Raw genomic sequence first — 25981 nt, 5'->3', positions numbered from 1 at the left:
TTATTTACTTACTTACTTGTTTACTTACTTTTCCTGAAAATCAAAAGTGCAACTCCAACTTCCATGCCACATTTTTTAACTGATATAAACTTGTAACCAATGTTGTTGATTTTCATCAACTGTGGGTTGACTGATCCAATCTCGTCAGCGATTTTGAAGCTTTTCAATTTCAGGGTTCTGACTCCTACCATAATTTCCTTGTGTCCACCCTACTATTCCAGTTCAAGTTTGCAACTTGAAGTGTTCAGTTATGCATCTGAGGGCTCATTTTCTGTACATCCTTCATGATGAATGCTAATTGAAAACTAATACCAACTCCTCCCTTGCTAATAAGAGTTTTATTGTCTCTAGTCCAGGAAATATTTATCTCTAGTGTTTTCTTAAGTAGCTTAGGTGTTTAGATAATAGTTAAGTGTTTTTTCATACAGTTTCCTAGAATGCTTATAATAGTGTTTAATATAGGTGTACTTAAGGAAAGAATTATTTACTAGTTTATTCAGCCATATTTCCGACCTTTTGTGTGTGTGTGTGTTTTATCTTTTTCATTATGGCGGTCAGTCAGGGATTTAAAAAGTGCACAGAGTGTGGATGCAAGCTGCCCCTCCCAGGAACCACAGTCCCTATATGTATATTATGTAGAGGCAGTCCACCTAGATACTTCTTACCAAACCTGCACTTCTTTCAGTGCTACAGCTTTACAGACTTAACATGAAAAATCCATAGTTAAGGGATGACTTCTCCCCCAAACAGACTGCTGTCCCTGCTGCTTCCTCTTCATCTCCCAGAACCAAGGACAAAAAAGCCAGGGAAAAACCGCACATAGGCAAAAAGAAATCTAAGGAAAAGTCTGAGGAGAAAGGGGACTCTGAGAAGTCCTTTAAGAGGTCTCCAGATCCTTCCCAGCAGGTGGAATCAGACCCTAAGGTGCTGAGGGTATTGGAGCCGACAGTACCTCGGCACTGTATGTCTCCTACCCTGCCCCATTTCTCACCAGAACTAGTCAACCCTAGACTTTTCTCTCCTATTTTTTAGGAGAAGCACTACTCTAGACCACCATCGGTGGCATTGTCATCCTGGCTGCACAAGAAGTTTGACCGAACAGGACATTGACAGAATGTTGAGAAAATTCTTCAGGACACAGATTCAGCATGTAGTTTTCCCAGTGCTATCTTCTGGAAACATACTGAATGTAGATCCATCTACCCCTCCATTATGCTCTTTTCTGGTACCAGTTCACCCATTGGCACTGGTAGTTTTGGGTCTCCCTGCCCTGGAACTCCTGTGTCTGAGCTGATAGTTCAAGTAACTTCAGTGCAACCAGTTCCCTTCTTCTTTTGAGTCTGACATGTCCAGATCTGGAAGAGCCTCAGAGCCGAAGTTTCAGTGTTGATGCTTGGGGAAGGGTTTGACCCCAAAGTAGTCCCTGCCATCTCTTACTCTCAGGGTTTTGGCACCAGATATTTTGGCACCGAGATCAATGGGGTTGAGACCCATTGGTTCTCAGGTTTCCTTTATGTCTGAGGTCAGGGGAGCCTACAGAGATGATGGTGTCTTTGGTCTTCAAGGCTTTATTGGCACCATCTGAACCTCAGTTTGGATCAGCTTCTGTTTCTCATCCTTCTGTCAGACAGGGACATTTGGTCGCACAGGCTTCCCAGGTTTCCAGTTATGTTTGTTCAAAGTCTTATTCTGAGCCCTATGATAATCCCCCTCAGACAGTTCATCAAAAATAGGCATGCAGATGGAAACACCTAGACTCTTCACTGGAATCTGTCACAGAAGACATGGATTTGGATGAGGATGAAGTCTCCCCAAGATCCCCCTCTGAGGACATCACATTTGGTGAGATTCTGGAAATGCTGAAACAGAGAGGGGGGTGGTCCACTGTTAGCCTTTCTTCTGATGAGTCTGTATTCTTTGAAGCATTTGGGTCCGGCTCATCTTTCTTCTAGGTAATACTGCCCATTCATCCACTCATTGGTGTGATGGCTCAATGGGCATGGAAGGACCCTGATGTGATGGAGCTTATTTCTAAGAAACCAGACAAACTTCTGTCCACCCATGCAGACACGAAACATTGGAGCAAGGGTCCTCTGGTAGATGTGATAGTTGCAGCTGTGGCCACAAAAAAGGAACTATCAGAAGAGAGTTCCTCATCCTGTCCCTCTAATAGAGAGTCTAGGGTGGTGAACCACTTTGGGAAATGGACTTGTGCTTCAGTGACCTTTGTTGTCAGGGCACCAAATTATCTAGCTCATGTCACCAGATTTTAGCGAGACTTGACAAAGGAAATTTCCAAGTCCCTCTCGGAGGTATTATCAGCAGATATCCAGAAGACAATGGATTCTCAGCTGTCAACCCTCTGATCTTCATCAAATGTAGCCATGCAACTGTTATCTACTGCAGCTGATGACACAGCTAGGGCTGCAGGCACCGGCATTGCCATTCACCAACATGCCTGAATGCATCTCTGTGACTTTGTGGAATGCTTCAGAACATCATTCATTAATGCCTCTTTTGATGGGTCTCCTTTATTCGGACTCAAAGTTAAAATATTCTCACCAGTAGTCAGCAAGATGTTAAGACTTTGTCTGCACTAGACAACTGCTTCTCCATGCCCAGGCATCCTACTCTTGGAATCAGCGACTTGGAATGGGGATGTGGTTTAGAAAATCACAGTGCCCTTACCATGAGACACTGGAGTTAGACCCCCTTCATGGCAGAGGAGGAGGTAATAATAGTGATAATAATAATGGACATCGCCCCAGGGACAGACCAAAAATTGAGGCTTTCATGGACCATTCTCTGAGAAGCCCTTCCAGCATCCCTGAAAGGCTGACCGACTGCTGCACTCTGGATGCATTCAGGGGACTCTTATCTTTGCACCTGTAAGCCTGGAAAAATGTAACCACAGATTCATAGGTACTAAACATTATCTCCAGAAGTTATTCTATACCATATTCCCTTCTCCTGTCAAAAGGAAAAGAGATCCCAACATCTCACCCAGTCAACAGAAACTTGCATTAGCAGAGGTTTCTAAGAGCTGCTAGAAAAAGTCATACATCCAGTCCCCACAGACCAGATAGAATCCGGAGTCTACTTGAGGTTCTTTAGAGGACCTCAGGCCCATTTTAGACCCAAGTCATTTGAATCAGTACTTCGAGCAGACAAAAGTCTGGATTGTCGTGCTACAGTCCATTTTGCCTCTGTTGAGACAGGATGATTGGATGCACTTGATATACCTCAAAGATGCATACTATCATGTGAAGACAGAGAACAATTCAAGGAGGTTTCTCAATTTCTGACTGGGAGCCAACCACTGTCAATTCAGAGCTGTGCTTTTTGGACTCAACACAACCCCCCCCCCCCCCGCAGGTGTTTACCAAAGTCATGGCAGTAGTAGCAGCAGCACACTTGCACTTTCTCGGGATCCATGCTTTTCTGTATCTCAGTGATTGGCTCCTGGTGATTACAACTGGCAGCCTCTTATTGTACCACTGGGACCTTGTGCTCTGACTGTTGCAGAAGCTGTGGATCACTGTCAACATCCCCAAAAGCCAACTTACACCTTCTCAACAGGTAGGATTTATCAGATGTCACCTGGACACAACATTACAGACTGCCTGCCTTCCAATGTCCAGAGTTCTCGCTCTGCATCTCACTGTCACACATGTTCTCCTCCCCTGTCCTCAAACAAGGCTAATTCTTTGGCTATTGTGTTTCATGGCTTTCACTATTCTCATGACCCTCTTGTCAGATACCTTATGAGGGGATTCCAGTGGAATTCAGTTGTACAGTGATCTCAAAGAACCCATCCACTTTGTGTCAAGATAAAATTGACTAAGATCTGCAGACAGCATATAGCTTGATGGATAATGTCTCCTTAATTGATAAATGGGAGTCCATTCCAAACAAGGTCATCAGTGGCAGTTGTGAAAATGGATGGTTCCCAAGGGTAAGTGGGGGGAACTTTGAAGGGAAGATGGTTCAGGGTACATGGTCACATAAAGAAGTCAAAATTCACAACAATGTTCTGGAGATGAGGGTAGTTCTTCTAGAGTTGCAGGCCTTTCAGGACAATATGCTGAGAGGTGTGATTCAAGTATGGACAGACAACATGTCCATGGTCTGGTACATCAACAGACAGAGAGGAACAGGATCTTATCCTTTATGTCGCAAAGCCATGAGAGTTTGGCAATGGGTGATGTGTTCACACCACTTTTTGGTAGCAATGCGTATTCTGGAGTCATCCAGTGTCCTAGAGGACAAAATGAGCAGGTCTGTCCTGATGCCTCAGGAGTGGTCCAGTCGCTATTGCCAGCTTTGCTGCAGTCTTTTTGCATCTCATCTAAACCACAAGTGCAGTAGCTACTTTACCCAGATCCTGCCACAGGAACAGTCACAGATGGATGATCTGGTCCACAGATGCCCTCTGGGTCTCCACTATGCCTTTTCTTCATTGCCTGTCATGAACAAATTTATACAGAAAGCAAGAATGTGCAAGGCCAAAGTGATCCCCATTGCCCCTTTCTGGCCTCAGCAGACATGGTTTCCATTCTTGTGGCCTCTTCTAGTACATCCCCCCCATGGAAATTGGTTCAACGTCCAGATCTTTTATCTCACCTCTCTAGACTAACTCCCCCAATCTGAAAACCATGAAGTTAACTCCTTGGTCCCTCCAATTCTAATGGTAGCCAGTGGTTCAGATATATCAACCTCTCAAAAACATGTCACCACCAAGGTATACCATAGCAAATGGAAAAAGTTTTCCATTTGGGCTTTGTTTATAGGCCCTGATCCCTTTTCAGCACCTGTTCCATCTATTTTAGAGTTTTTATCAGAACCTTACCTATCAAATTACAGATGGCAGTCATTTCTAGTTTGCATATTGTCCAGAACAACTCTTCTAATGCCTCATACAGGATTTCTAAAGCCTTTTTAAAAGGGACCTTCCTTCTATAGCCCTCAATCAGAGACCCTGTTTCTCCTTGGGATTATTACTGTCATGTTACAAGCATTGGCTCAACTGCCATTTGAGCCAGCAGCTACAGTGGACTTGAAGTTTCTATCTTGGATTTTTTTTTCTGGTGGCTGTCACTTTAGTTAAATGTATATCACACATGCAAGTACTTTGCTGTAGATCTCCTTATCTGATTTTTCATAAGGATAAGGTTTCACTGAGAATTAATGCTTATTTCCTACCTGAAGTTAATCAAAATCAGGCATAAATCTACCAGTCTTTTTACCAGGTTTTTCTAATAAAGGTGAATGCATGTTTCATTTGCTGGATGTCCATTGACAACTTAGGTTCTGTCTCCATAGAACTAAGCCTTTTAAGAAGTCTGATCAACTTTTTGTGGCATTCTCCAAAGAAACATTGGGCAAAGTAGTCGCAAAGGTTACTTTGCCTAAATCGTTATTAAATTGTATTACCTTTTTGTACAATAAAAATGGTTTACCCTTACAGTCTAAACCAAAAAGTCATTCCAAAGGAGCTGTGGCCACATCCATTGCCTTTGCTAGCAGACTTCCTATTGATGCTATCTGTGCAGCTGCTACTTGGTCAACAAAAATACTTTTGTGTCACATTATAAGCTGGATGAACAATCCAGATGTCACTCATCCTTTGGCTCTACCATTCTTTGGAATGTCCTCCTTGATACCACCCAGGACTACATGTTTAGGAATCTGTCCCACAGTTGAATTGGATGAAAACAGACAACATTGCAAACAAAATGTGTGTACTTACCACAATATATCTATGTTGCCTCATTTGGTTCAACATCCTTCCCACCTGTCCCCTGCCAAAATTGTTACTAATTAAACTCTGAATCTTGGCATTCCCTGTCAATAAGCAGTTACCACTGCCAGTGTTCTGTTGTCATCTCATGATCTGATTCATATCATTTAGAAACTAGCCAAACCAGTACCCTCTTTTTCATTGGGAGTAAGGGTTTGTTGGTGTTTTCATATATTATTCATCAGGGAGCAAATCTCGATCAGAGGTAGTAGGGGGGAGATCAGGGAATTATGGGTAGGGGAGGAGTCAGAGTCTTGGAACCAGAAAGCTTCAAAATCAGTGCCAAGGTCAGATCTAGTTGGATCTGACAATGCATAGTTTAACTGGACGAAAATCAGACAGCATGGATCTTTTGTTATGGTAAATACATAACTTTCATTTATCTGTGAATGACTCTTGAAGTAAGATATTTCTGATATGTAACTTGCCATTATATGTACTGATTTTAAAGAAGGTCCTCTGCAGTTAATGCCCTTTTTTCCTTGTCAAATCTGTCTTGAATGTCCGAGTTCCTTTTGGTCATCACTGTCTCTGAAGAACTGTTGTGTAACCGAATACTTCAAATTATAATTTTTATCATTGCCATTTGCCTAATGGTTTCTTTTATAGATTGTATCTAATTTTAAGGGGTGGGAATCAAGAAATATGGACTGAAGGGTTGCACTTGGATCTTAACCAGGTTTTTAGTGCTTATGGTGTGAAACAAAAAGTCCTATCCCCATGAATGTGGGTCTTCAGTAATTTTGAGAGAGTACATGGTATATTACAGGAAGGATATTACAAAGTTTATACCTACTGTAGATGGGCCTTCCCAAAAATGAACAGATTCAATGAGTACTTGTACATCGCTGTAAGACTACATATAAAGCATAATTATTTTCTTAGTTTGATCATTTTTCATATGCATTCATGTTAGAGAGCATTTAAAATACTTTTAAAGGTATAAAAAATATTTAAGGTGTATTGACCTCAGATCTGAGCTCAGTTTAATCTATCATGGGTAACTGTAATAGGTTTACAAACTTCAGAAGTGTTTAAAACAGATTTTTATAAAGTAGGTTTTATATTTGCAGATAGTAATAGCAGGGGTATGGGTTAACTGATTTTTGTGTAAATGGTTATATTGCTTTAGTTCTACAACATTGTAATGGTAATATGAATTTCCTTTCTATGAACCCTACACTACACTGAAATTGTAAATGTTTTTTCCTCTCTTTTTTACTTCCTAGAGCTTCAGCGAGAGGGCAGTATTGAGACACTCAGCAACAGTTCTGGTTCCACCAGTGGAAGTATTCCACGCAATTTTGAGGGTTACCGCTCTCCTCTTCCCACCAACGAAGGACAGCCTCTAAGTCTTTTCCACACAACATTTCCCTGACTTCATCAGTCTCATCAACTAAGCTCCCATTGGAACATTGTTAAAAGTTCCAGTAGCAGTTTTAATACTGACTGTTCATAACTGCTAGTCTGTTGGCTTCATCATTTTGCATCTGTACTGATTGCCATAGAGAAAATCAGGTGTTCTATTTAGCCATATCACAAATGACTGATTTTTGAACCCTGTTAGCTGTCGTTTAACAGATACTTTATGTTATCACACTGTCCAGCACAGAAAGGTGCATAAACTTGTGTAAGAACTGAAGTGAGTGCTTTTGTTTACTGCCATGAGATGAACAGCTGTTAGTCATATTAGAAAACATTGCTTCCTAGATTTATAATGGTATTATGATGCCTATTCAAATAATTAATAATAAGATGTGTTTGAGTGACAGCATAAAGTAGCAATTTGCTAGAAATTGTTGAATTTATAAGGCTTTAATGAACAGAATCTCAGGTTTTATTCTCTTATCAGAATTCAACTAAACTGGTTTTCTTAGTTTTCATCTTTTACATACAAGTTTGTAACATTAAACATTATATCCTGTCTTCACAAAAGTTAAACGAAGCATTGCAGTACATGTAAGGAGCCTTTGGTTTTTTGGAATCATGATTAAGTGCTGTGATTGTTGAATTATCACTTTGAGCTGTGGTTCTGCTGTTGTCATTCTTGGGATACTGTTTCGGTCTGGTACATTTCGTAGGTGATTAAGTAGTACTACAGCCTGACCAATTGGGAAGTTGCACTGCTTTGCTGCCCAGGTTGGTGAGCTGCAGAAAACAATCTTAAAGGGAATCTCCTGTCTCTACTGCAATCATCCTTAACTTTGAGTTATTTCTTTCTTCCCTTAAATTTGGTTAATGTATGGAAAAAACCTTCAATACCTTTCAATGTCTTCATTTCCCTGTTTCCCATGACACAGATATTGAAAGCCATTGATATTAACCATTTTTATCTGTTGATGTCTCACATTGTTTTAGAAAGGAATTTTGTCTAACCCGTGTAATTTATGTCACAGGCATACCATTCTGTATAGTTCTTAGTGTCATTACCCACACTTGTACATCCTGAATGCTGTACTTTACTGAGGTCAGGAAAGTATATACATTAACAGCAAACGTTGAAGTCTTTTCCAAAATTAGTTTTTGGGTAAATCTTTAACAAGAATGCTTTCCACAGCAGCTGTATATAAAAAGATGGGCAATTTCTTTTATTTTTAGCCATTAAAGTAATTCTAGCTGTATCTATGACTTCAGATAAGCATGTAATCTCTGAAGAGACAACTGTCAACTGCAGATGAATGAGAAAACCTACTAGACCGAGCTGACAGGGCACCTCAGATTTGACTGAACCCTGCTACCTGCATAGTTTAGTACAAAGAGAGTTTAAATGTACCACAAAAAGATTTATAACAAAAAACAGAAAAATTGAGACCTCTTCTAGAGGCTAAGAAACATACCTTTCAAATGTACCTCATTTGAGTAACTATTCCTCATACTATTTGGAAGAAAAAAAGACCATATTCAGTGATGAAAAAATTTATTGTTAGATAATTTAAGCAAAGATTAAAGGTAAATAATAATGAATCGCATTGTTTTATTGACAGTACATGTTGTGTGTCTCACTTCATGATGTTCCTTCATTTTCATCCATGGCACCAGAAAGAGAGAAGAAATTGCTTTTCTCATAATCCAGGGACTGTGTGTGTAAAAGCACAATAAAGTTATTATGTTTTTAAATTAATGTGTGTATTTGCAGAGGATTTTTTAAACAAAAAGTTAACTGGCATTAGTTGTAGTTCTTAGTGGTGTGGGAAAAAAACACTGGTGGCATATGACAGATTTTTCACTCTCCTTGAGTGGTAAAATCCTTCCATTTTGTAAATGGCAACTTTTAAGGAGGGTATTAAAGGCAAAAAGTTTTTTTCCTCTGTTATGAACCCTTTCAGATTTTCCATTTCCCTGTGTTGTGTTTGGACATTATCCCCTTTTCATTTCATTCAAAGAAGCTATGCTGTGGGAACATAACATTGTGGTTATGTTTGTACTGTAAAACTTATATGTCTTTTGGAATGTTTGTATACCATGGCCTTTGGACAAAATTGCAGTGCTTGTGTGTAGAATGGTCATGCAGTACTAATTGTAGCTGCCAGACAGAACGTTGGCAGTAAAATTGCATGCTGTATCTACCAATACCCATGCACATTGCAGTTAGAATCAGTCACCTGCTTATAACATTGGAAATGATCGGGTTGAGAATTGGGTGGGAGTGGAGATACACTATAGTGTGCATGATGCTGTTTGCTTGTTCAAAGGACTGCTTGGGTACATGCCTTATATTATCACTGAAGGCTGATATCTACCAAGTTATTCTGTTCTCTCTAAATTTGGTAGAACAGACCAATAATACATGTGTAGGACCTACTGTCCACATCAGGGCTTTATGTTGTGCGAGTTGTCTCTCACCCTTTTTTCTTGGTCTGTGTCAGGACTAAAATGGTTCCTACAGTTATCCTGTGGTTGAACACCCAGTCAACCCCGGTTTTGTGGTGTTGCTTCTAATTTATTTATTTATTTCATTTTATTTCAGTTTACTAACTGATTCTAAATCTAGGCATATAAAAAAGTTTAGAAATATAGCATCAATTACATCAACAATACTGTTGTTAGTGCATCAGAAAATGAAACACAACAGTAAAATAAGCAAATGAATAAAGATCACCATTAAAACCCAGAAGTACAGCAGCAAATAATCATTTACTTGCAGTATGTTTAAACCGACTTCTTGCTTGCACATTACAGTAGATAGAAACTGCAGAAGTAAAACTGGGCACTGTTGCATGGTCCAGTAACATAAGGCTTTGGTATTGGACAACCATTTCATGAATAGGTCCTGTACAAAGCACGATGCTTAGCCCAGTTTTTATTGCATTTATATATATGGGTCCCTATCAGTTGATTGAGTTTTCAGAAAATTCATATGGTCTCAACCATATAATCGAGTTTTTGAAAACCCAGAGCTTTTGAATGACGATTGCAGTACAGTGTGAATCAGGAAATATACCCTTCTCCTTACTGTAGTGTGATTTTTGAACTGGTATATATAATTTGCAGGAGGTGTGGGGGATATGGAGGCCCCCCCCCGCAAATATGTAAAAAAGGTAGATTTTTGTGTTTTTTTTTTGATGTTCAAGTTTTCAGAAACTTGATCATATGGTCTTGACCATATGAATTTCGAGTTTCTGAAAACTCAGTCATCTGACATAGATCCATATATGTATGTATATGTGTGTGTGTGTGTGTGTGTGTGTGTGTGTGTGTGTGTATATATATATATATATATATATATATATATATGTATATATATATATATATATATATATATATTTACACCTTCAAATGAGAAGACACACCCTTCAGTAAAAGTGTGACATTTGAACTGTTTGTTATAGCATTTTTTTGTTACTTTCCCATTATATAGATAGTATATATGATTAATTTCACCATTAGATATAAAGTATTTGTAAGAAAAAGTACAGACATTGGTCAATAAAAAACTGTAGTTGGAGTGTTGCTAGAAAGACCTTTTTAATAGCTTTTTAAAAAGCATTTTACAAAGAAAAGTGCTACTGTGCATTCACCATCACTATGATGAAGTGGTTCATGAAGAACAAAGATGGAGACCACCATTTTCTTCTATTACAAAATAACACACTGACATTTGTATTTGTTAAATAATGAATGACCCTATCACTTTAATAGCATGCTATCATCTACTACTTAAGGTGTCAGTAGTCTAGTTACCAAAATGAGCTGTGGATCATGGGTGCTCTCTCTCTCTCATATAGCATAGAGAATGTTGACTTCAGCTTAGAAAGAATAGCTATATGTTTTTGAAAGGCTGTTGAACATATGTCAGAGCCACTAAACAGAATTCAGCACTGAGAAAGCATCTCTGATAGCCATGAAACATAAAACGGTATTTAGAGAAATTTTGTTTAATTTAGTTCAGTAGCAGTGCACTAACCATTTATTACTTGTGTCCACGTGCCTATTCTAAGTGCTGCTTTCCGGACAACCACAGGTGGCAGTATAGGTAGGTCAGGCTAAGAGGTTCCTAATGAGTTAGGGCTTGTTAGCACACAGGTGGTAATCCAGACTTTTCAGGTAAAAACTAAGAGAAAAGTCTAGCCAAGCTAGAATTTCCACAGAGTGACCCCTCAAACCTCTTATATTAGAGGCACATGGGATATATGCAAATGACCCTTATGAACATCAGGTGTTTCAGCTATATGGCGATTCTGAATGCCCATGACTTATTTCTTTTTAAGTCATTTAATGGACAAATTCAGGCCAATGTAACCAAACCCCACTAGCTGTGGACATGCATGTTTTGGCCCTGTTATGGCCTCATCAGCATAGCACAAGTGACTTGAAAAAACACTGGCACAAGAAGAACGGGAACTCCACACTAGACATTTTAATGAAGTAAAAGAATGAAGTAAAATATTCAAATCAAAGTAACATGAAGCGCTTTTTGTCCAGTCAAATGACCGGACTTCATCAGACAAATCAACAGAATTCAACACAGCTTTTAAATAGAAAACACCCCCCCTCCCCTGTGATTATTCACCAATGAATTGTGACCAAGCTCACATAGGTTCGCAAAGCCTATTACCAAAAATAAAAGTAAATACAAATTTTAAGTAAATGTACATCAACAATTACTGTAAAAACTATAACAAAAAGAGGATTGTGTCAAATCAGTATACACCCTACAAGTAATCCTAAAACAAGGAATGAATACCCATATTATAAACTACCACAGCTAAAACATAATGTGTACCTGCTACAATATTCTAATTAAACCACTATAAAAACTTAGAACTAATTAATGCAAGCATTACCTAGACAAACATCTCAACTTCAGGATACATGAAATCGATGTAATTCCATTTAGACCCGGCTGTCAACAAGAATCCAACCATAACTGCCATAGCAGCTCTTGTCTTTCCAACAATAAGTGGAAAGTGTCCCCTCTAACATAAGGTACAATCTGCTCAAAAATTCTGAAGTGGAATACATGTGATGGATGACTAGCACAGTGTCTTGCCAAAGCGTTCTCTGTTTTTCCCTTACTAATACTGTAGGTGTGTTCATACATCCTTTCTCTAGGTTTTCCCGACATAGAATGCTTGGCATGCTTGACACTGGGCAAGGTAAACCACAGATCTCGAATTACAGTTGCATCTCCCATCAATTTTATACATCCTATCCCTGATGGTAAAAGTAGACCCAGAGGCCATATATTTACAAAAATTACAAGATTCACACTTGCACATCCCTGGTGTCCTGTGTACAGTGTGCTTATGTGACTCCAACAGGGCCTTCATGTTCCTACCCCTTTTAAAAATCATAATAGGGCATTCACCTACTTTTTTCTACAATCTCCCTTTCAGTAAGAAGTAAGTTCCAATTCCTTACCAATATGTTTCTAATACTGTGAGCATCTAAACTGAAAGGTGTGATAAAACTAACAACAAAGCCTACTCCCCGAGTTTGCTCCATCCCGAAAGGGACAATAATATCGGTATTCGTAGAACCCTCTTGGGTCCAAGCAATGTTAGTTACTTGTTCAATACCTGGGATAGGTCTATAAGTCCCAGTTCTTCTTTTGTGTTGCACTTCATTAATTAAGTCCATAACCATAGATTCAGGGTACCCCCTACATAAAAACATGTGTTTTAGAACTTTACATTCTTCAAAGAAAGCCTCCTCATCAGTAACCATTCTTGCCACTCGCACCAATTGGCCCTTAATAACTGATCTTTTTTGGTGGATTGGGTGCGAGCTTGTAAAGTGCAACATGGAATTTGAATATGTTTCTTTACAGTATATTCTTGCAGAATATTGTTTCCTAATTCTATCCATCCTCAGGTCCATGTCTAAGTAAGCAATCTTTTCATCCTGAAAATTACTAGTAAACCTCGAGAAACCGGTAATGTTGTTCAAGTACCCTATCATTTGATCAGCAGCATCTACATTCCCTTTAAACATAACAAAAATGTCGTCAAGGAATCTAGTTTAGAAACCAATCCTTGTACTAATGTCAGTACAAGTGAAAATTAATTGGTGCTCCCAATGGGCCATCACCAAGTTAGCAAAACTTGCCCCACAAGGTGAACCCATCGCTACACCCTCTTTTTGTAAGTATATCTCATTATCAAACATAACAAAATTGTTTGATAAGATGATGTCTAATGACTCTACAATTAATCTAACCTCAGGGTTCGAGGCTCCATGCCATCTTAGTCTATCTACCACCCATTCTATACCTATTTCCTGGGGGATCAAAAAATACAAGTCCATAACATCTGTTGTAAGAAAGTTTACATCCTCCCTGTAGTTATATTCATTAATAGCAGTGAGGAATGCCCACAAGTCCCTACAAATCTGTTTTTCTTTTCCCACATATTTCTTTAAAATAGAGTCTACTAACTTTGCAATAGCATATGTGATAGAAGATCTGGCATCTACTAGGGCCCTCAATGGGGGGTTGAAAATACTCATGTATTTTGGGGATGCCAGATAAAGAGGGTATTTTCAGAGCAAGGGTTGATAAATAGTGAAGTGTATGAACATCCACCATCAGGAAACTATATTCTGCAAGAATATACCATAAAGAAACATATTCAGATTCCATGTTGCACTTTACAAGCTCACACCCAATCCACCAAAAAAGATCAGTTATTAAAGGCCAATATATGTGAGCAGCAAGAATGGTTACTGAGGAGGAGGCTTTCTTTGAAGAATGTGAAGTTTTAAAACACACGATGTTATGTGGTCCTATCTCGCCTACATTCATTACTGATGGGTTCTCGGCTCCGACTTGGCTGACTATTTTCTAGCATGAAGTCTCTTATTGGCTAGGCTAACACGGTATCCCAGGATGCACCTCGCCCCAACCCCCAGATCTCGTTTGCCGCTCATTGAGTTAGGACGTGGTCTCGAGCTTGGCTGTGGCTAAGTACACTTTTACTAAACTTTCTAAAGTTTTGTACTTCTCTTTTATACAAAAAAGCTATTCTCATAGCTATATTGTGTTTTGTGTGTGTTTGAGCCTGTTCGGTTAGGTTTTTGGAGAGTGTGTGCGGTATCCCTTGTGTTTGGCGAGCTAGGCCCGTTTAATTTAGAGGGGCCTAGTCCTCTCCTTCGCATTCTTTTTATAGTGTGTTCTGTTGTCGGTTTCTTTCCTAGGGAACGTCTGAATTAGAGTTCCTGTGTCCAGTAGTGTTTCCCGCCTTCCTCCTGTTGTTGTTGATTGTTTGGATATTGTTGGACATGTCGAAAGAGCAAAAGGAGCATAAACCCTCCAGGTTTAAAAAATGCTCTAAATGTGCTTATAAAATGTCTATTACAAATGGGCATGCCATCTGTGTTTGTTGCCTTGGTGCGATTCATTTGCAAGAATCATGCAGTGTCTGCCATTCCTTCAGCTCTAGGGTGCTGCAGGAAAGGAAAAATAAACTGATTTTGAAGGGCCTAGTCAAGCCCGCTTTTGAAGAGGATCTAGAGTCTGCTTCTTCTACTGGCAAGTCTAAATCTACCAGAATTAAGAAAAGATCTCTGGCTCCATCTAGTTCTTCGGAGCCCCTGGAGAAGATTTTGAAAATAGTTACTACCTCCTTGGCTCCTTTGGCTTCGGAGCCGCAGGACAAGAACTCTGTTTTGGATACTGCTTCCTCAGCTCCATTGTCCTCGGGGCCGTAGGAGGTATCTGTGCTACTGGAGTCGACCTCGGCTCCGATCATTCTGGAGCCAATTCGGAGCTGATCACCCAGTGTTAGACAGGAGTCCATAGGTAGGAGATCCTCATCTCCCTCAGTTTCCTCCAAATCCTCGAGGTTGTCAGGTTTGGACGTGGATAGGGTGGTCCAGAGGCTCCTTCAGTCGCCGGTGTTAGCCAAATTGTTTTCGGCTCCGACCCAGTCGGCTCTGGAGTCTTCTCCATTGTCAGTACCAATGATTCCTCCTCTGAGCACCTCTGTGTCGTTGGCGCCGGAGTGTTCGGTGCCGAGTGATGTCCTTGCGCCGGCTCCAATACCCCTGGTGGGTTTATCGGAGCCGTCATCGGCTCCAACCATTTCGGTTCCGTCATCTGGTTTTGGCACTTGGGTTTCCTTGGTCGGGCCCGAGGGGGATGCATCGGGACCTCTGTCGGCCCCGAGTCTCCCTCTCGGTGCTTCGCCTAGGGGGACACCGACTCCGGTTGTGGTTTCGGAGATGGGTCAGTCCTCGGATTCGGGGGGGGGGCTGCCTTCGAGGCCCTGAGGAGTGCACTGGCCAGGTCGTCAGTGACATCACTTGGATCGGTCACTCCATCCCCATACACCCCGGCTAGAGCATCTGACACCCCCCTATCTGTGGACAGCGGAGCTCGAAGGCCTGAGGACACCCCCATGAGTGGTCCCCAACTTTCTGAGGGCCCCTCAGAGTCTGTGCCTGAGGAGCCTCCCAGGAAGAAGTTGTGCAAGAGGAAGCACATAGACTCCCAAGACGAGTCCATCACCTCGGATACTGACCTCGAAGATGCAGAGGGGTCCCCTAAGTCGTCCTCCGATGATGTCTCTTTCTCCGACATCCTGGAGATATTGAGGCAGAGAGGTGACTAGCCTTCCAAGCCCCCCTCTGAGGAGGAGTCTGTATTCCTCAAGGCCTTCGGAGTTCAACCTTCTGCCTCCTGGGTGTCTCCACCCTTCGATGAACTCTTGGACCTGATTTGTCGAAGGGTGTGGGAGCACCCTGATTCTGTGGAACCAGTGCCCAGTCGTCCGAATAAGTTCCTGTCTGCTGCCCCAGGGAAAGAGTTCTTGACGAAAGGGGTCCTTGTAGATGCCATGGTGGTGGCGTCAGCCACTCAGCAGGAAGTTGCAGAGGCTTCTTCTTCCATCCATCCTCCTAATAAGGAGTCCAGGAGTATGGATCGGTATGGGAAGCATACCCTGTCTTCAGCGACCTTTACACTGCGGTCACTGAATTACCTTTGTCACTTTACTTGGCTCCAGAGAGATCTCCTCAAAGAGTTGGGAGATACCTTGACGGGTAACATGCCTGAGGCGGTAGCACAGACTGTTAACGCCCAGTTGTCTACCCTTGGTTCCATTGTCAACTCATCCATGAAGCTCATATCTTATGCAGCCGAAGGGGCAAGTAGGGCAGCTAGTTCAGGTTTGGCTCTTAGGAGGCAAGCCTGGATGCACCTATGTCACTTCGCGGAGGCCTTCAAGTCTTCCTTCGCTGACGCCCCCTTCGATGGGTCCTCTCTTATCTAACCCAAAGTGAAAGACACTCTCACCAGATGTGAGCAGGAGGGTAAGACTTTATCTGCCGTTGGGGCCCATTTTTCTCTTCCCTCTAGGCCTTATCCCAAGGCTCAGAGAGGAGGGAAGATGTGGTTCAAGAAGTCACAAAAGTCTTTCCCCGCCGAGGCAGAGGAGGGGGGAATTATTCTGGAAGACACCATCCTAGGGGCAGAGGAGGCCCCCGCAATTTGGGAGACCGCGATTCCTTTCACGGATCTTCCTATCAGCATCCCTGAGGGAGTCAGTCGGGGGCCGTTTTTCGAGGCATCCTCAAGCCTGGGAGAGCATCACTCAGGATCGATGGGTGCTTCGAATAATTACCGGAGGTTACACCATTCCCTTTGCTTCACCCCCTCCCACAATCAAAAAAATCCCGGATGTTCCACCCAGTCAAAGGGATCAAGCAGCACTAGAGATATCAAAGCTGCTAAGAAAAGGAGTCATCCAACCGGTCCCCTCAGACCATAACGGATCAGGAACTTACTCAAGACTCTTTTTGGTGCTGAAAAAAACAGGGGACCTGAGACCCATTCTGGATCTCAGCCAATTGAATCACTACGTCCTGAAGTCCAAATTCCGAATGGTCACTCTTCAATCCATCTTCCCATTGCTGGGAGAGGGAGTATGGATGTGCTCCATCGACCTCAAGAATGCCTATTACTACATCAAGATAAACAAGGCATCCAGGAATCATTTACGCTTCCGGCTGGGAGCCAGTCATTTCCAGTTTCAAGCCCTGCCTTTTGGTCTCACCACAGCCCCCAGGGTGTTTTCCAAGTGTTTGGCAGTGGTGACAGCTCACCTGAGACGTCTAGGATTCCAGGTGTTTCTTTACCTGGACGATTGGCTCCTTACCACCCCCACCAGGCATCTCCTCATTCAAGCCAGGGAGGCTACCATAACCCTTTGCCAAAGGCTAGGAATTACATTAAACTGGGAAAAATCTGCCTTGCTGCCCTCACAGTGTGTTGTATTTATAGGAGCAGAGCTAGACTCTGTTCAAATGAGGACCTTTCTACCTCTAGAAAGGATAACAGTGTTGCAATCTCAGGTCCAAGCTTTGTTGCCCCGCAAGAAGGTTCAAGCCAGGTTAGTTCTTCAGCTATTGGGATCCATGGTGGTAAACATCATGCTAGTGCCCTTAGCCAGGCTACACATGCGGATCCTCCAGTGGCTCCTGTCAGTCCAGTGGTCCTTTCAAAAATTCCCTCTCTCTCATCCAATTCTCCTCATGGAACAATGCAGACAGGATCTCCGTTGGTGGCTATGTTCCTCCAACAACGACAAGGGGAGGAATCTAGTTCCTTTGTCTCCTGCTGCCACAGTGACCACGGACACTTCCCAGATAGGGGGGGGGCATTATCTGGGCAGAACGGTCCAAGGCATGTGGCAGGATCACGAGATACACTTACACATCAATGTCCTAGAGATGAGAGCTGTGCTATTAGCGTTGCAAGCACTCCAGAGCTCTCTTCCCCGGGGAACGATTGCTATTCACTCGGACAGCATGTCAGTTGTGTGGTACCTGAACAAGCAAGGAGGAACCAAGTCTTACCCCCTTTGCAGAGAAGCCATGAGAGTGTGGAATTGGGCAGTGTCTTCCCAATGGTTTCTAGTAGCAATGCACATTCTGGGAAAATCCAACGTGATAGCAGACAGGCTAAGCAGAGCTATTCTGATGCCCTATGAGTGGTCTCTGAACAACCGAGTTGCGACTCGGATATTCAGCAGGTGGGGTCAGCCTTGCTGCAATCTCTTTGTCAGTCCTCTCAATGCCAAATGCAGCAACTACTTCACCCTGATCCCCCCACAGGGGGAGTCACCCAGGGCTGCACTAGTCCACGGTTGGCCTCCCGGTCTGCTTTATTGCCTTTCCTCCATTCCCTCTGTTACCAAGAGTGATCCAGAAAGCCATTTACTTGGGAATCAAGATGCTTCTAATTGCTCCACACTGGCCCCGCCAAGTCTGGTTCCCCTTCCTTCAGCGGTACACAGTAGATGGTCCTTGGACTCTGGATCCAGTGCCAGACCTATTGACTCACATGTCGGGACAGTTCCACCCCTCCCTACAGTCCCTCAGGTTGACAGCCTGGCTGCTCCACTTCCATCATTAGTTAGACTACATTCCCTTTCGCCTGAGGTGGTGCATATCCTATCGTTGTCTCACAAGTCCTCCACCAGAAGAATTTACTCCAGCAAATGGAAGAGATTTTCCACCTGGGCTCAGGCCCAAGGCCTGGACCCCTTCACAGCCCCTATATCAGCAGTCTTAGACTTTTTAGCTATGCTCTCCCAACAGGGCTCTGCTCCCGTGACCATTAAGGTGTAGCTGGCGGCCATTTCTAACTTCCATGTATCCTACGAGCCCACTCTTATGGGCCATAAACTTTGCAAGGCCTTTTTGAAAGGAGCCTGGTTACTTCGCCCTCCTGTGTCAGAACTCGTCATGCCATGGGATTTAAATCTGGTGTTGCAAGCCATCACTTCTCTGCCCTTTGAGCCGGCTGCCACTTGCAAACTAAAACTCTTATCCTGGAAGACGGCATTCTTGGTGGCCATCACTTTGGCTAGAAGAGTATCAGAACTTCAAGCATTGTCCATTAAGCCCCCATATTTGATCTTCCATAAGGACAGGGTATCCTTGAGACTTAATCCGTCCTTCCTCCCTAAGGTGTCTTCCACGTTTAACCTCCATCAATCCATTGAGTTACCTGTGTTTTTTCCAAACTTCTCCAACAAAGCAGAGTTCAAATTTCATCAATTGGATGTGCATAGACAACTGAGATTCTATTTACACAGGACGAAACATGTAAGAAAATCGGATAAATTGTTTGTCTTCTTCTCAGAGAATAGAATGGGTGGCCCTGTTTCCAAGTGCACAATTTCTAAGTGGATTAAGGATTGCATTTCCTTTATTTACTCATCAGCAGGCAGAAATTTAGCATTCCCAGTTAAGGCTCATTCCACCAGGGCAGTCTCGACTTCAATAGCGTATCATGCCAGGCTTTCCTTGGACGACAATTGTGCAGCGGCCACCTGGGCTTCTCATCATACCTTTATCTCTCATTACAAGCTGGACATGACATCCAGAGGCCGGGCTTCCTTTGGTTCCATGGTTCTCAGGAGTATTTTCCTATGACCCTCCCGGGTTAGAGGTGCTAGGGACGCTGTCCCATCAGTAATGAATGTAGGCGAGATAGGACCACATAACATCAGTTAGTTATGTACTCACCATAACAATCGATGTATGTGGTCCATCTTGCCTACATTCTTACGTACCCTCCCACCTGCCCCCTTCCTGAAGGATTTGGAGGAAAATTGCTCTGAGACCCTTCAAAACTGGTTTTTATTCCTTTTTCCTGGTGGGTGATATTCCTCTTAGTGAGGTTTGTGTATGTGGAGTGATTGCGATGTATGCAAACAAGATATGGGGGTTGGGGCGAGGTGCATCCTGGGATACCGGTTAGCCCAGCCAATTAGAGACTTCGTGCTAGAAAACAGTCGGCCGAGTCGGAGCCGATTCTCGGCTCCGAACCCATCAGTAATGAATGTAGGCGAGATGGACCACATACATCGATCGTTATGGTGAGTACATAACTAACTGTTTTTACGTAGGGGGTACCCTGAATCTATGATTATGGACTTAATTAATGAAGTGCAACGCAAAAGAAGAACTGGGACTTGTAAACCTATCCTAGGTATTGAACAAGTAACTAACATTGCTTGGACCCAAGAGGGTTCTACAAATACCGATATTATTGGCCCTTTCGAGATGGAACAAGTGGAGTTATCTCGGGGAGTAGGCTTTGTTGTAAGTTTTATCACACCTTTCAGTTTAGATGCTCACAGTATTAGAAACATCTTGGTAAGGAATTGGAACTTACTTCTTACTGAAAGGGAGAGCGTGGAAAAAGTAGGTGAATGCCCTATTATAATTTTTAAAAGGGGTAGGAACATGAAAGCCCTTTTGGAGTCACATAAACACACTGTACACAGGACACCAGGGATGTACAAGTGTGAATCTTGTAATTTTTGTAAATATATGACCGCTGGGTCCACTTTTACTAACAGGGATAAGATGTATAAAATTGATGAGAGATACAACTGTAATTCGAGATCTGTGGTTTACCTTGCCCAGTGTCAAGCATGCCAAGCATTCTATGTTGGGAAAACTGACAGAAAACTTAGGGAAAAGGTGTATGAACACACCTACAGTATTAGTAAGGGAAAAACAGAGAACACTTTGGCAAGACACTGTGCTAGTCATCCATCACATGTATTCCACTTCAGAATTATTGAGCAGATTGTACCTGATGTTAGAGGGGGCACTTTCCAGTTATTGTTGGAAAGACAAGAGCTGCTAAAGCAGTTTGGTTGGAGTCTTGTAGACAGTTAGGCCTAAATGAAATTACATTGATTTCATGTATCCTGAAGTTGAGAAGTTTGTCTAGGTAATGCTTGCATTAATGAGCTCTAAGTTTTTATAGTGGCTTAATTAGAATATTGTAGCAGGTACGCATTATGTTTTAGCTGTGGTAGTTTATAATATGGGTGTTCATTCCCTGTTTTGGGATTATTTGCAGGGTGTATACTGATTTGACACAATCCTCTTTTTGGTATAGTTTTTACCTAATTGTTGATGTACATTTACTTAAAATTTGTATTTACTTTTACTTTTATTTTTACTTTTGGTAATAGGCTTTGAGAACCTATGTGAGCTTGGTCACAATTCATTGGTGAATAATCACAGGGGAGGGGGAGTGCTTTCCATTTAAAATCTGTGTTGAATTCTGTTGATTTATCTGATGAAGTCTGGTCATTTGTCTGGACAAAAAGCGCTTCATGTTACTTTGATTTTATTGTTTTACTTCATTAAAACATCTGGTGTGGAGTTCCCATTCTTCCTGTGGCAGTGTTTTTTTCAAGTTGGTTGGTTGCTGTTTTTCCTGTGGACTGTTTGGCTAAGCATTAGAAATACAGGGCTGCTATACGCAGCTGTCGTTCATTGTCATTAGGGTGTCTGCAAAATATCCCAACTAACAAACTAAAATAATGAGTGAAAAGGTCACACAGAAAAAAACAATCAGTAAAAACTAAGAGAAAATTCTAGCCAAGCTAGAATTTCCACTGAGTGACCCCTCAAACCTGTTGTGTTAGAGGCGCATGCGATATATGCAAATGACCCTTATGAACATCAGGTGTTTCAGGTATATGGCGATTCTAAATGCCCATGACACTCTTTTTTAAGTCATTTAATGGACAAATTCAGGCCAATATGACCAAACCCCACTAGCTGTGGGCATGCATGTTTCAGCCTTGTTATGGCCTCATCAGCACAGCACAAGTGGACTGTTTGGCTAAGCATTAGAAACACAGGGCTGCTATACCCAGCTGACGTTCATTGCCATTAGGGTGTCTGCAAAATATCCCAACTGACAAACTAAAACAATGAGTGAAAAGGTCACACAGAAAAAACAATCAGTGAAAAAAGTCATGAGCATTCAGCATCACCATATAGCTGAAACACCTGATGATCATAAGGGCCATTTGCATATATCCCATGTGCCACTAATACAAGAGGTTTGAGGTGTCGCTCAGTGGAAATTCTAGCTTGGCTAGAATTTTCTCTTAGTTTTTACTGATTGCTTTTTCTGTGTGACCTTTTCACTCATTGTTTTAGACTTTTGAGGTAAGGAACAAAGACACACCTAGCTTGCAGAGAAGCTGCTGCCTGTTTTAATCAGTCCAAAAATAATTTCAATGTTAACATTTTGTCATACTGGCATTAATGCAGATGTTCCTATGAGAGGCCTGAGCTGTGTCACTAGAGTCAAAACATGAATCCCAGAGGCAACAGATCAGCTGTGTGTATACTTGTCAGTTATGATGAGGATTGATATCATAACTTTATACTTATAAAGTGAATCTGTAGACCACTTTTCATTTGACTGATTCTTTCTCTAATGTTTCTTAAATCTGCTTTTTTCATTTACCCTTTGTGATTTCCTTTACCCTTTTTCTTGAAAGTATATTAATGCAATTCAGGGTATATATTCACTTTCTGAGACGTGCAGTTCTTTAGCAGTTCCTCGATGTTGGTGCCAGACATTTACGAGAGCTTGTCCACACATCCTGTTGTATATTATCATTTCTTTATATTTAACGTAATTACCTCTATGGATAGGCATCATCTGTAATTTGAAAGGCGCTTACCTGGCCATGTGGCGCTGTAGTTGAGCTAATGCTTCAATCTTTAGTGACTTGTGATTGTACAGTAAATAAGACACAATATCAAGTGAATATTTGCATCTGTTACTGTGTTCTATACATAGATGTATTTCTTGGCAACAGTCTTATAAAATGCTGTTGAAAAAAAATTATGAAGCACAAATGTAATAATTATTCCAGCATGTTTTCTTACTACCCTCATAGAAGATCGGTAGTGTTAGTTGTATTCGTTGTCTCAAATATATTTTCTAGGCCTTCCAATCTGGCCAACAGAAAACGAAGTTAATATCAGACCAATATGCAATGATTGCTCACTGTAATTGTAAACACATTTAAAATTGTATGACAACTCGAATACTTTGAGAACCATGACTGTGAATAATGATCTGGGAAGTTTAAGGAATGTAAAGAAATTGCTTGTAATATACTTTAATGGACAAAATGTTCAACAAGTGATCCTTTTGGATTTGATTTGATGTATACATTAATAGAATTTTAACTTTTTTAAAAATAAAATAAGTGATATTCTGAAAAGCATGTGTTTCTGCTCTGGCTGTGTCTTATTCATCATAGTAATTAACAGAGGTATCTAGATTTTGGTAAATGATAAAACCTTGTGGGCTGTTGCAGTGCCAGTTCCAGTAAGCATGCTCAGTGGTTGAACATTTTTGGTGCACCTGTAAACAGAAAGATATAATGATTTGATATGTCTCAGTTCACGTTTCAAACATATTTTATTTGCATTAATTATGGGCTAGAGCAGATAATTTCAAATATATCAGTATGATTCATTATTAGTATGATAGAAGTGCCCTAAATAGTGCACACAGTGCCTGGGTGCTGTTGACTTTCATATCCTCCTCCTTGTATTACTGGTTGTGTTCGCAGTTTCTTTGAGTTATGTTTGTTTCTTTTTAAATATTATTATTATTATTATTGTTGTTATTATTATTTCTATTTATATTTCCTTTTCTCCATTGCTGCTTACCAGCCCATTCATTCCTTATGGGCATCAGCCACAGGAACCATCTTACAGGCAGCTATCAGAGGTTTTGTTGACATGTTAGAGGGAAATGCAGTGTTCATAATCAGGGGGGCCCACTGTACCTTTCTCCATATGTGTACATCCTTCTGTGTTCCTGCATGAAAGGTTTGGTGAGCCAAACATCCTTCCCCAGGCTGCAGTGCATCCATCACCCTCCTCCAAGGAATTATGTCAGTTTGTGGCATACTGCACTTCTGCCTGTCCAGGATAGTCACATTCACTGTTCTCTTGCAGCAGATGTCTGAGCTGCTAATTGAACCTGGGTTACCTGATTAATAGTCAAGGCCTTATGCCATGTATTATTATTATTCTTATTAGTAAGTGATATGTTAACATAGGTGCCAGAAAATAGATTGGGACTTTTGTGACCATTGTCATGACAGCAGCTCTTTTCTGCATTTTTAACAACACAGCAAATGTAGTAGTTATTCTATGTTCACTCAGCAGTATGCTATCAGTAATTTAGGAAAGGAGATTTTTCTTTGAGTTATGTGATCTGCGGTTACAAATCAATGTAAGCACAATTGTTATATTTGTTTATATTTAGGCAGTCCTGTGGATACACTAAACCATCTTTTACATTGGAAACCTAGAACAGTAGGAAGTTAAGGGGGATTACTCAGTCTGGCTGTATGCAAGTACGAGCGTATGGCATTCAAACCCAGGTCATCAGCTTTGTACTCCTTCTCCTTAACCTCTTTGCCATATTGCCTTCTCTGGTGAGCAATCCAAGCTGGCAGGATGGTGATCAGGGACCCTGTATATTTTGTACACTGTTAGAGTTTGGGAATGTCAAAAGGCCTATCAAATAGAAGGGTAGAGAATACCGTGTCCTCATGTCTGTGCAGCCCTTCTGTCTCCAAATGGGAAGCCCTTGTCAGGTGGAGGCTATGTGGTGATCATTGTGATCATGAGGTCTGATCTGCAGCCTTTCCCTCTTCCATTGCACATGTGAGGTAGTAAAGACTCAATCTGGAGAAACAGTTTTACGGTAAGAAAGAATGAAAGAAGGCTGACTTACCCAAGTCTTTGCTCCACTGGCTGAACACTGGGTCTGTGTGGCAAAGAGTATTCTTTAGAAGTGTAACTTAGGTCATTTTTTGGAGACCTAAGTCATCGAGTTTAAGAGAGGTGCATCATTGTAGACTGCTCAGAGTCATGAATCAAGTCTAAACAAATACGGAAAAGAGGAAGAAATGAGAGAGCAGATCTTTGGGTGAAATCATTCTGAAGCAAAAATTGCTTGGGAATTCTAAAAGAAGTGATTTACCAAGGAAGCATAAAAACTTAACTCAGCACTTAAAATATTTCTTGACCTCTTCAACATCTGCTTGGTGGACTGCACCATCCCCAAACCTCCAGACACTTGATTACAGCCATGTCGGACTTCTGTGGAACTCTGAAACTTTTATTAATAGTGCAGAAATCTTGGATGGAAATGGCAGTTTTACTGTCCCCCCCACACACCTAGATGCCATTAACCCTTTCAGTGAAATCAGGATATTGTTTCAAGTTGTTTTCTATCTACCGCATTTCACTGTTGAAAGCTTTTGATGACATCAGTTGTCCTACGTAGGTGTATTCATCTGGGTGGATGGTGGGAGCTGTACCAAGTTCCACTGTGCTGTATCACTGTTCCTCCTCTTCTACCGCCACTACCTGACTAAATGGTCTCTTTAATTTCTAGACTTATGACTGTAGTACTCTGCAGTTACTCAGAAGTCATACAAAATTTGTGTGAAAGTACAGTGCTATTCTTGCTTTGAAATGAACAGATGTGCATCATGAAGGAACTCAGGTAAGCCTGAATGAGTAGATTCACCCGCTTCAAAGGTAAGGTGACTGGTACCTGATAATTTTTACTTAATTGCCATATGATGACGTGAAGGTGCTGGAAAAGGTATGCAGCAGAATCATTGGTAAGGTATCCTGTCTGCACATTAGGGGTACAATGATTGTACTAGTTATCACCAGTCTGAATAAACTTTGACCTAGAACTATGAGCAGCATTTGAATCTTTTAGTATTTTTCTATTATTAGGTCTTTGTAGCTTTGATTGAAATTATAAAAGCTGCTCTTTTACATAAGCATCCCCTAGACAGCCATGCCAGAATGAACCACTGTTGGCTGAATGCATGAATCAGTCGTGTAGCCATTTAACTTTGAACA

At 41.5% G+C, this 25981-nt stretch overlaps 1 protein-coding gene across 1 annotated transcript in view; it reads left to right on the top strand.

Moving 5' to 3' along the window:
• Nucleotides 1–8921, top strand: part of LOC122787695 (BCAS3 microtubule associated cell migration factor-like) — a 358315-nt gene extending 349394 nt beyond the window's left edge. The window contains exon 2 of the mRNA XM_044054545.1: nucleotides 7030–8921. Within this exon, the coding sequence (XP_043910480.1) occupies nucleotides 7030–7178 (149 nt within the window). The 3' untranslated portion in view covers nucleotides 7179–8921. The remainder of the gene's footprint in view (nucleotides 1–7029) is intronic.
• The last annotated feature ends 17060 nt before the right edge of the window (nucleotides 8922–25981 follow it).

This window comes from Protopterus annectens, chromosome 13.part0 (genome assembly GCF_019279795.1).
Source record: "Protopterus annectens isolate FY-2018-M chromosome 13.part0, PAN1.0, whole genome shotgun sequence".
In the NCBI taxonomy this organism is placed as follows: domain Eukaryota; kingdom Metazoa; phylum Chordata; order Ceratodontiformes; family Protopteridae; genus Protopterus; species Protopterus annectens.
Note: the sequence above shows the minus strand (reverse complement) of the source record. Positions and strands in the feature narration are given on the sequence as shown.